This window comes from Grammomys surdaster, unplaced genomic scaffold, assembly GCF_004785775.1.
Source record: "Grammomys surdaster isolate TR1022 unplaced genomic scaffold, NIH_TR_1.0 188, whole genome shotgun sequence".
Classification (NCBI taxonomy): domain Eukaryota; kingdom Metazoa; phylum Chordata; class Mammalia; order Rodentia; family Muridae; genus Grammomys; species Grammomys surdaster.
Window position 1 is genome coordinate 12,394,507 of NW_021604633.1, and position 12,715 is coordinate 12,407,221.

Genomic DNA, 12,715 nt, shown 5'->3' on the forward strand with positions numbered 1-12,715 from the left:
TCCTTTGTCAAAGATCAAGTGACCATAGGTCTGTGGGTTCATTTCTGGGTCTTAGAGACTTAGAGAGACCAGGGATAGACAGAATATACCTAAACATAATAAAAGCAATATACAACAAGCCAATAGCCAATGTCAAACTTAATGGAGAGAACCTTAAAGGAATTATGTTAAAATCAGGATCAAGGCAACGCTTTCCACTTTCTCCCTATCTATTCAACACAGTAGTTGAAGTTCTAGCCAGAGCAATAAGACAACAAGGGACATCAAGAACATCCAAATTGAAAAGTAAGAAGTCAAAGTATTGCTATTTGTGGATTAGATGATAGTATATATAAGTGACCCAAAGATTTCTTCCATAGAACTCCTACAACTGATGAACATCTTCAGCAAAATTGACTGGATGCAAAGTTAACTAAAATAAAAAATATCAGTAGCCATCCTTTTTAAAAATTATAAATGGCCCGAGAAAGAAATTAGGGTAACAGCATCTTTACAATGACTATGAAAAACACAAAATATCTTGGTGTAACTCTATCCAACCAAGTGAATAACCTATATGACAAGAACTTCAATTCCACTTATCAGAGTATCCATTTTTATACCAACATCATGCAGTTTTTATTGCTATTGCTGTGTAGTACAGCTTGAGATCAGGTTCGGTGGTACCTCCAGAAGTTCTTTTACTGTTCAGGATTGTTTTAGCTATTGTGTATTTTCTTTTTTGTTGTTGTTGTTTTTTTGTTTTTTTTTGTTTGTTTTTGTTTTTCTGGTTTTTTGGTTTGTTTGTTTTTCAATATAAAGTTGAGAATTGCTCTTTCAAGTTATGTAAAGAATTGTGTTGAAATTTTTATGGGATTTGCACTGAATCTGTAGATGCATTGAATCTGTAGTTTGCTTTGGGAATGATGGTCATTTTCACAATGTCAGTCCTACAGATTCATAGAGGATCGTCATATCTTCTGATATCTTCCTGTTTAGGCCTCAGTGGGAGAAGATGTGCCTAGTTCTCCTAGGAATAGATATCCTAGCATAGGGTTGTACCCAAGTGGGGCTCCTTTTCTCTAAGGAGAAGGGGAGGAGCAACCGGAGAAGGGATTTCCAAGGGTGAGACTGGGAAAAGAGGGTGGGGGCAGTGATCAGGATGTAAAGTAAATAAAAAAAATTATTGGAAAAAAAAAGAAAGTTGGGAGTTTAAGTGTCATATCTAATTAACATATTACTGCTTTCTCAGTATTTCGTATATTGACTTCCTGCTATCTGGCCTCATATTCAGAGTCCTTCTCAGAGTTAAATGAATAAAGACTTATAAATTATAGAATTGGCACTTTATTTGAACTGATTCTAATTTCACTGAGCATCCTATAGGGACATATCATTACTCATTCCTTACTTTTTGTCTCCTGCCCCCCCCCAACAAACAGTTTATGGTTCTTGAAATTCCGGCAATATTTTCTGTCATTGTAACACTTTGAATTTGTAAGCTCATGTTCTTTTTAAATTCTCCAGTGTGTGTTAATATTCACTAATTCTTATTCAGTGATTGGAGTTATGACATGCTGACTTCATGTCATTATCAAAACATTAACCTTTTCTGTGGCTGACAATCTGCAGATTCTTTTATCTAGATATTACTTGATTTGTTTTTTTCACTAGGACATTTAGTCCTTCCTCTAATATGCAGCATGTTTTCAGCCTAGGTACAATGGGCCAAATAGCTTCCCTTAGCTTCTCCAATGTAATTATTTCCTGCCACTAACTAAGCAAAATGGCACATCTGTTGACTAAATGAGAAAGCCAGAATTAGACTGCTTTCCAAAAGCCAGCACAGTGGTTCCCTCCTGGCACTCCTTTCATGTGCCTAAAGAAAACCTTCTGCAGGGGAACAGGATATCTGTCCCACACCATGGGGATTCCCAATTGAATATTGTCATGTTCTTTCTAACCATTTGTGAAGAGACAGAGACTGTGAGAAAGTGCTGCTGTTATTTTCAACACCTTCTGTGGCTTGAAGCATAGCTGTGTCTTTGGATCTGATTTTATACAAGCTACACTTATCTTTTCATAGGCCCACTGTTCACCTAGTTAAAGGTTTTAAGCAAATGCTATTTTCCTGCCTGTACACCACTAAAATGAAGAAACTAAAGTTTCAGTGACCTAAGTTGCTTGTACTGTATGCACATCATGGCTGTGGGTAGTCATTGGATCTGAAATTTCACAGCTATACACAGCATCCCCCTGTATTTGTGTGAATAAAATGCTTTTCTACCAAATTTTTAACTTTATTTACTAAATATGAGTCTCCTCACAATAGAATTAAGAACTGTATGAGTTTATTACGTCTTGTAGGTTAATTGGTCATCATCACTGGTTAGTCATAATTTGGGAAAAATTTCAGACTGACCTCTGAAAGCATTTTAGTTCCTGACTATCTAAAGACAACAGGGGAATTTGGAAATTGCCTACGGTAAGCAAAAGGAAAAGCCGAGAGTTCCAGCTAGGCACAATTTTAAAGGGGATTACATGAGAACCATGATATAGGTTTTTTTTTTAATCGTGTGAGATTAATGAGTTTTTCAGCAATACTAGGTCAATGGTTTGTTTCATGTCTTAGATAATAAACATAAGAATTCTTAAGCAAAACAAAAGCCTCCTGCTAATTTCTAATAAAAGTTTACACATAAAACAGGAGATGGCTTGAATTTGTTCTGCTATTACTTATCTTCCTTTTACAGACTAATTTATTGAGTTCACAGCATGCATTCTAACATTTACCTCCACAGTATAGGAAGCTCTTCCGCATGTACCCAACATGTCAACAGGTAGGGAGAATGTTAAAAAGGTTTAAAAGTACACTTATGCACTTTTTATTCTATCAAACCATTATTGCATGTCTCAATCTACATCGTCTTACTTTTCAGTTGCCAATTCTTTATTCCAGGATCCTGGTAGAATACTCGTTTAAATGGATATTCATTCACTGCAGTTCTGAAACCGAGGATGCTAGCAGAGACTTAACGGGCTGAAATTGGAGATAGAGACTGTGTTATGTCCCAAGATGACAGACTCCCCGTGTCAGTTTTCTTACAAGATGAATTGTCAAAGACACTGTCACTGCCTATCTCACAGAACTAAAATCTCACAGAAGGCTGTGTGGAATAATGCACACCATGTGCACTGGACACTCTTCTCAACAGTTGATGTATTTTAAACGTCAGCACTCTTCCATCTCCTCTGTGTTTGGCTCTTTGCTGTATCTCCGTAGACTACAATGTTGAGTAACACTCAGGGATTCACAAAGCTATAAACTAATGAGCTATCATCATGAGATTCAACAATTATTGTGATCTTTCCGCTTTATCTGGGATTGTTTAAGAAAAAGATTAATGTATATTAATTGTACATATGTGTGATAGCCTTGGCATGTCTGTTACATTTGATTTTTTAATAAAGGAATAACACTAACTGATGGAAACAATAGGAACACTGGAGAGTCAGGCTTAGATAAGAACAGGTGTCCAAGTATTTTTGGAATTATTTAGTTATAGCCATTTTTACCCTGTCCTTCAACCACTGAACTCAACATTGAAAACCCTGAAAAAGAGCCCAGTATAAATCACGTAAAGAGACAAATGGGACTGAATCATCTATCTCCCTTTGGATAGGGAGGACAGAATGCATCACCTTACATGACTGCATGGAGCTGGAAAGTAGCAGAGTCAGAGTGAAAACAGCATGAATAATGAAACCAGCAGAACAGAACTGATACAGACACAGATATATCCATTACATGTGTCCTGACTGATTTCAAATAGCTTGGACATTTATATACATATCAGTATCATTCGGTTTCTCTTATCAATGAACAAAAACTTATTTTCCTTGTAAAAATAATGGTAGATATCCTTTTAAAGAGTTGCCAAAAAGAAAACAATGCATTTTTTGTTGAATGGTTTTGTTTGTTTTCTTCAGTCATGCTATAGATTTTCTGACTTAAATTGTATCTTTCGTCATGTATTTTGTAATATACAATTTTAGAGACAAAGTAATTCTTCACCAACTTTGATTTCTATAACAATTCCAATGCCAGCCTGTTTGAGTACTGAGCAATTGATTATAGTCTCTGATAAAGCACTGAAACCAGATGGAGTTCACTTTTTGTCTTTATATATTTGCCAGTAAATCTAAGCCAGTGACAACTTAGGGATTTATTTTAAAACGTGATTCACACTAGAATCATCTACTCTCATTAAGCAAGTCTTTCAGGCATTTGGAGATACTTTGATTTGGCACATTTATTGAAATAATTTAAGGTTATAAAACTAAATGTACTTTCAAATTTAATTGTTGTATTACAATTTTATAGAACCCCCTAAATTGACATTGACTTGCATGGAACACCATAAGAAATCTAGTTTTTTGCACATTGTTTGTGTGTGTGTGTATGTGTGAGTGTGTGTGTATGTGTGTGTGTGTTACTGTTTGGATGCTTAAAAATGGTTTTCTTGTCTATCCTTGAAATGTGGACTTTATAAAACTAAACACATATAAATTTACTTGGCCAGCATCCGTTAATTTAACAAAATGTTCTTCACATTTTGTGCTCTCCATTATATCAATTTATGTGACTTGATATTAGGGAAAGAACATGGTATGTGATTAAAGAAGGAACAGATAATTACAGACTGAAAAGTATGCAAATTAAGGGTAAACCCATAATATATCATGTGGGAGATATAATCCTTACCGTTTTACCATTACCGTTTAATCCTTACCATTTTCCTTTGTGAATTAATGCTAATCTTTTGATCTTCATGTTTTCTTCTCACAGTGTTTTAACAAATTATTGAAACTACAAACATCAGCAGCAGTTTCATTTGAACAGAGTGCATATGTGGGAAGCCTGAGCTATTTCAGCATGAAACACACCTTGTAAAATATTTGAAGCATAAACCTCTGACCAAGACCTGGATAAAAGCCGCCCATCTGCTGTGTAAGGACCTCCTCACCGGCACCATGACAAACCAGGAAAAATGGGCCCATCTCAGCCCCTCAGAATTTTCCCAACTTCAGAAATATGCTGAGTGTGAGTATTCATATGGAAGATATAGGCTAATTTTTGATGTATTTGTTAAATATGCTATGAATCATTGCAAGAATAAGAATAGATCACAGATCCTCTTTGTCCTGGGAACAGATACAAGCATGCTCTTTTTACTCACAAGTAGGTCACCTTAAGACTACCTTTTAGCATAAATCAAGTTATGCTAAAGCAAAAACCAAGCATTTCAGATACAAAACTAAGCCTGGAAAACACTGCTGGTAAAAAAATAAAATAAAAAGAGCAAACCATAAATGTAAGGTTATTATTAATTGTTTTTGTTTTGGTTGTTGTTTCCTTTTCCTTGCTTAAGAACCTATCCATTCCAAAAAGAGCAAGAGAAAGAATCAGGGACACATTGTGCTACCACAGTTGTGCCTAATTCAATCATAAATTCCAATGAAAGAAAAGATGTGAGGAATTTAAGACAATGTGTTTAATTAGTTCTTTAAATTATAAATCAAGATAGTTACTGCATATTAGCATATTTCAACATAAGCTTCATTATATCTGCAGAAAGGGTTTATGTATAATAATTATAAGAAATGACAAATCGATGATTAATTGTGAACTCTATAAAAACTAGTTGAGATTTCAAGATCATCAAATTTTCTGTTCTTTCTCAAATCATTAAGACAACAAAAGAAATGTTAATTACTCTTCCAGAAGTTTCCCAGCTAATCAAGAGGAAAAGTGATGAGAATGCAATCTTGTATAATAAATTCCCATTAATAAAAGTAACTGAAAATATATTCCTGATGTGATGATTGTAAGTAACTCACTTCTCTCAACCTCAGTACATGCTATCAGCTTATTAGACATTTAGAGAACACAGTCTTGATCTTATAGTACGACAATAGAAATTGACATTCTTCCATAGTCTTTCAGAGAAGTACCATATTGGAACAGTTTTCTTAATATTTAGTTTTTTAACCTTTCATCAACAGATTGTTATTTTAAATGCATTACTGAGTAGTTCTTTAATAAGCTCTTGAAATACTGTTAAATTTGTAACATGCTAAGACTATGCATGTCAAGTCATGAATAATGTTTTGTGTGCTTTGGGTAGTAGAGTATGGCTGTGAAATACTTACAGAGAATGATTGATCTCATTAAATCCCTCACAGAAAAATTAAATCAAAATTGAACCTAGAGAATACAACAAAATCATCTCCTTGTTTCTTACCTGATTATGGATTCTCCCCATATTGCTACAATAGACCCCTTAACTACAATGCCATGAAGACCTCTTGGCTGCTTTCAAAGTGAACAAGGGATGAATAAGGTGAAACTGGGATAGCACATTCTGTTGTACAGCCAGCACATCTAATGGTGTGCACTGAAATTCTAATCCTGTATCTGACGCTAGATAACTTTCCTGATGTCTCTGTACATTACTTTCTGTACTCTTTAACAATAAAATGATAAAAATAGTAGAAGTATTCATTATTACAAGTATCACAATGGGTAAACTATATTAGAGAAATAAACAGAATGTCTGGAAAGCTGCTCCTGCTAAAGCTGTTTACAATTGCTACATTATGAGAGAGAGAGAGAGAGACAGACAGACAGAGAGAGAGAGAGAGACAGAGAGACACAGAGAGAGAGACAGAGAGACAGAGAGAGACAGTGACAGGGAGAAAGAGAGACAGAAGGAGGGAGAGGGTGAGAGAGAAGGAGAAAACATGTTGTGCTGGTCATATGAACTTACTGTTAATAATGAAGTAGAAGAGTGTCACATATTTGGGAGCATGGAAACTCAGTGTCTTTTTTTCCTGCTACCAGACTAGAGCATGCTCAAAATGGAGAAGCTCCCAGTGATATCTCTGCTTAATTTCTGTGTTGTTGCTTCACATGCTGAGGACTGCTTAAGTGAAGCCTGCTGTGGAGACCTGTAGCATGCTGTGACCAGGCTTCTGTTTTAGGATACAGACTAAGTCACTCCATGGGAAGCATTTTCATTGAGAATTGGAGATGGAGTCTAATTTCTGCCTCTACACTTTATATAAAGTCATCTGAACTGCGGTTACAAGATAGAAATCTCTCACTCCTGCTGTGTAGAGAATTGAACTTATCTCATTATTGGTGGGTTTGTGCTTCCTGCTGCTGTTTCAGGACACAGCAAAGGGTTAAGAGACTTCATCTTTTGTCATGAGTAGGAATGACTTCTTAGTATATGAGATATACATTCAAATGGTTCATTATCTGTCTGCATGTTGTCATTTGGGATTGGCCATGTGTTTGAAGTATGTAAAGTATGTTCTACTACATGTGAAATATTTGTGAAAGGTACTGTGTTATGGGAGGAACATTTCCAAATATTTATAAATCTCATACCATTTATAGCAGCTGTCAATGTAGATACCTGCAAAATTATGGTGAATTTCAGACTGAGGTGCTTAATGTTCGTATTCAGGGTATAATTTCTTCCACTTGAGAAAGAAGCACTCTGATTCATTGTGAAAAGCCTTCAGCTTTACAAGCAAACCATTATTATTATTATTATTATTATTGAAAAGATCTCATTCACTCCAGGCTGCCCTCATATTCCTGATACAGCCAGGAATAGTCCTAAATTTCTGATATTCTGCCCCCCACCCCTGGCCACCCTACAGTGTTCTGGGCTTATACATCTGTGCTGCTGTGACCAATTTAAGATAAACTGGAGATAAAATATAAGGATTCTGGTAGAGAACAAAAATCTTCTACCAGCTAAAGTATATGCCCAGCCCTAAAACTAATATTTGATAGTATTAACTCCCTGTCTTGTCTCCATCTTTCTTATTTCAATTAAATGAGATGGGTTCATATCTTGGGAAGCATGAAAGCAACATAAGCACAGTCAAGACATAAAACAGTGGGAAAAGATTCATTACCTAAAGTAGCCAAGTACAACTTGTGAGTCATTTCCTAGGCAATGACTTCCTCAAACAGAGGGAACATGGAGATTTTATTAAAAAGGGTCTATGTGTACAACTTGATCCATTCCTGAGCATGTTCAATTTAAGATCATGGAGATTAAAGTGATAAACAGGAATGCTTCTGGGCATGGTCAGCTTGTACCATAAAGTTTTAGCTGACAGCAAATGAAAGGACACTTTAAAGATCCATTATCACAGGAATCTGCCCCTGCAGGTGCCTGCTTTACTTACCAACTAGTGGTATAAACCTTGGAAATTGTACAAGAATTTTGTTGCTTTCACAAAATGTTTGAGCAAAACATGTTAATGAAGAAAATATTTATTTTTGGCTCAGTTTCAGTATAACACCATGGCATCCACGTAGGTGGTGGGAGAAAGAAAGAAAGAAAAGGATATAGATAAATGATGATAGATAGATGAAAGATAGATAGATAGATAGATAGATGATAGATAGATAATAGATAGATAGATAGATGATTGATTGATAGATAGATAGATAGATGGATAGATAGATAGATGATTGATAGATAGATTATAGATAGATAGATGAATAGACATGATACTACCTTCATAGCAGTCTGTCACCTTTTCCTCTTTCATTCTACCCCGAATCTTAGTCTATTCAATGGAGCTACAATCCTGATTTTCACCATGTTCATGCTGACGATATTAAACATCACAGAATGTAGTATAAGTATAAGAATTTCATCTTTTTCAATTAAAATAAAAATATCCTAGTCAGAGTAATTAGACAACAAAAGAAGTTCAAAGAGATGCAAATTGGAAAGGAAGAAGTCAAAATATCACTATTTGCAGATGATATGATAGTATACTTAAGTGACCCCAAAACTTCCACCAGAGAACTCCTAACCCTGATAAACAACTTCAGCAAAGTGGCTGGATATAAAATTAACTCAAACAAATCAGTAGCCTCCCCCTACTCAAAGGATAAACAGGCTGAGAAAGAAATTAGGGAAATGATATCCTTCACAATAGTCACAAATAATATAAATGCCTTTGTGTGAATCTAACCAAGCAGGTGACAGATCTGTATGACAAGAACTTCAAGTCTCTGAAGAAAGAAATTGAAGAAGATCATAGAAGATGCAAAGATCTCCCATACTCATGGATTGGCAGGATTAATATAGTAAAAATGACCCTCTTGCTGAAAGCAATCTACAGATTCAATGCAATCTCCATCAAAATTCCAACTCAACTCTTTACAGAGTTAGAAAGAGCAATTCTCAAATTCATTTGGGATAACAATAATCTTGGATACCAAAAATTATTCTCCACAATAAAAGAGCTTCTGGGGGAATCACCATCCCTGAACTCAAGCTGTACTACAGAACAATAGTGATTAAAACTTCATGGTATTGCTACAGAAATTAGACAAGAAGATCAATGGAATAGAATTGAAGACCCAGAAATGAACCAACACACCTATGATCACTTGATCTTTGACAAAGGAGCTAAAACCATTCAGTGGAAAAAAGATGGCATTTCAATAAATGATACTGGTTCAACTGGAGGTCAACATGTAGAAGAATGCAAATCGATTCATCCTTATCTCCTTGTACAAAGCTCAAGACAAAGTGGATCAAGGACCTACGCATAAAACCAGATACACTGAAACTAATAAAAGAGAAAGTGGGGAAGAGTCTCGAACACATGGGCACAAGGGGAATGTTCCTGAAGGAGACACCAATGGCTTATGCTCTAAGATCAAGTATTGACAAATGGAACCTCATAAAATTGCAGTTTCTGTAAGGCAAAGGGCACTGTCAATAGGACAAAATAGCAACCAGTAGACTCAGAGGGCTAATATTCAATACATACAAAGAACTCAAGAAATTAGACTTCAGACAACCAAATAACCCTATTTAAAAATGAGGTACAGAGCTAAACAAAGAATTCTCAACTGAGGAAACTTGAATGTCAGAGAAGCACCTAAAGAAATGTTCAACATCCTTAGTCATCAGGATCAAATGCAAATGAAAACAACCCTGAGATTCCACCTCACAACTCTTAGAATAGCTAAGATCAAAAACTCAGGTGACAGTAGATACTGGCAAGGATGTGGAGAAAGAGGAACACGCCTCCATTGTTGGTGAGATTGCAAGCTGGTACAACCACTCTGGAAATTAGTCTGAGGGTTCCTCAGAAAATTGAACATGGCATTACCTGAGGACCCAGCTAAACCACTCCTGGGCATATACCTAGAAGTTGCTCCAACATATAACAAGGACATGTGCTCCACTATGTTTATAGCAGAGTTATTTATAATAGCCAGAAGCTGGAAAGAACCCAGATGTCCTTCAACAGAGGGATGGATAGAGAAAATGTGGTACATTTACACAATGGAGTATTACTCAGCTATTAAAAACAGTGAATTTGAGAAATTCTTAGGCAACTGGATGGAACTAGAAAATATCATCCTGAGTGAGATAATCCAGTTAGAAAAGAAAACACATGGTATGTACTCACTGATAACTGGATATTAGCCCCAAATATCAGAATACTCAAGATACAATTCACAGACCACATGAAGCTCAAGAAAAAGCAAGATTATAGTATGGGTACTTCAGTCCATCTTAGGAGTAACAAATTACTCGAGGGAGCAAATACAGAGACAAAGTGTGCAACAGAGACTGAAGGAGGGGCCATCTAGAGACTGCCCTATCTGGGAATCCATCCTATGTGCAGTCAACAAAAGCAGACCCTCTTGTAGATGCCAGGAATTGCTTGCTGACAGGAGCCTGATATACATGTCTCCTGAGAGGTTCTGCCAGAATCTGACATATATGGAGGCAGATGCTTACAGCTAACCATTGAACTGATCATGGGGTTCCCAATGGAGGAGGTAGAGGGAGGACTGAAGGTGTTGAAGGGGCTTGTGCCCCCACTGGAAGAGTGACAATACCAACCAACCGGAGATCCCAGGGCCTAAACTGCCAGCCTGGAAACATGCAGGGAGGGACCCATGACTCCAGCTGTATATGCAGTGGAGGACGGCCTTGTCAGGAATTGGTGGGAGAGGAGGTCCTCAGTTCTGTGAAGCTGAGATGCCTCAGTGTGGGGGAATTCAAGGGTGAGGAGGGGGGAGTGGGTGGATGGGTGGAGGCACACCCTCATAGAAATAGCAGTGAGGGGGGACAGAATAGGGTGTTTCTGGTTGAGGGGAGGGTGGGAAAATGGGATAACATCTGAAATGTAAATAAGTAGAATATCAAAAATAAAAAAGAAAACAAATCATATTTTAACCTCAAAACTTTTTTTTAAACTCTAGGGCTTATTAAAACAATCATCATTATAACTAATTTATTTCTACTTCCACACTATAAACAAGTTATAAGCATTACCTCATCAAATCTACAATAATCCTGAGTGAAAAGTAAAACATCTTCCGTGAGGAATAAATTTTTCTCTTTGATCCTTGATCCTTGGTAGGGTAAATGACAATAGAGGTCAAAACAGTAGTAGTCTGTCTATGTTTCCTTGTGAAAAAATAACATTTCAAAATAGCCTATAAATAATGTTGCCTAAAATAGACCAATTTAGCCACAGTCATATTTTATACTTGTTTTTCTTTTATGTGAAGGGCAATGAAAAAGGTGCAGCCACTAACTAAGATGTTGGCTCCATTGTCATCAGAGTCCAAGATCAATATTTGTCATTCAGCAGAAACAGATTTATTGAAATCTCATCCCGAGGAAACACTCCAAATCCCCATTCTGAATGGTTCAGGGGATGTGAAGTGTTTTGTGGGACACAAGGAGTTAGAGTGAGATAGGATCCTCTCTGCACCCCCACCTCCCAAGTTGGGTGGGAATGCCTTTTCTAAGTGTCATCTTCTCTTTGTGAAAGATGACCCAGGTCTTGACTTCCTGAAGGCAGGATGTGCTGCTTTTTTTTTTCCAGATGAAGGCTTACGTTTCACCATCACACTTTTTATTTCATGAAGAAGAGGTCTTTAGGGTCACTGCAGAGAGTATCTTGTGGAAATAGTCCATTTTAATAAGATTAGGCAAAAATGCTAGTTTCCACTTGTCCCATCCATTCCTCAGGGCAGACCATTCAGTCAATTTCTGTACTGGCTGGGGCAGCATATCTCTTCTAGCTAATTCATTATGATTGGAATTTTTGGTGGAACCAGAGAGTGTTTTTATGAAAACTCTTGATATAATGAACTACATGCCGTCCAAAGTGGGGCCAGGATGTTTTCCCCGACGGGAACATGATAAAGGTCTTTTTTTAAAATTTTTTTTATTGGATATTTTATTTACATTTCAGATGTAATCCCCTCCCCCCCAGGAACCTCCTATCCCATCCCCCCTCCTCCTGCTTCTATGAAGATATGCCCCACCTGCCCTCCCACTCCCACCTCCCCACCCACGATTTTCCCCACACTGGGGCAGGTCTTCTTAAGGGTAGGTCATGGAGGGCTTCAACTCAGTAAAAAGAACTAGAGAATCTTAGAGAGATATGTGAAGTGATGAGACAAAGGACAAGGTTCAAATGATTCCATCTTACACCAACATACATAGAGGTCTCCAAGACTAGTGAATTAGGGTATGTCGGTCATGAATCTCAGCATTGCTCTCTCTAATAAAGATGAGGGTTTCAGTCTCTACTCACACTTCTTTGTTGTGTTCACCAACTCTCCCTCATTATTGTTTTATTATACACATGGGAG

At 36.9% G+C, this 12,715-nt stretch overlaps 1 protein-coding gene across 4 annotated transcripts in view; it reads left to right on the forward strand.

The window, feature by feature from the left end:
- Positions 1–12,715, forward strand: part of Dgkb (diacylglycerol kinase beta) — a 644,882-nt gene that overhangs the window by 90,520 nt on the left and 541,647 nt on the right. For 3 of the 4 annotated variants that reach the window (XM_028768913.1, XM_028768911.1, XM_028768912.1), the window contains exon 2: positions 4,829–5,083. In XM_028768913.1, coding sequence (XP_028624746.1) covers positions 5,014–5,083 — 70 coding nt within the window. In that variant the 5' untranslated portion in view covers positions 4,829–5,013. Of the gene's footprint in view, positions 1–4,808; positions 5,084–12,715 lie in introns of those variants that run through there. The other variant, XM_028768914.1, reaches the window with a different exon arrangement.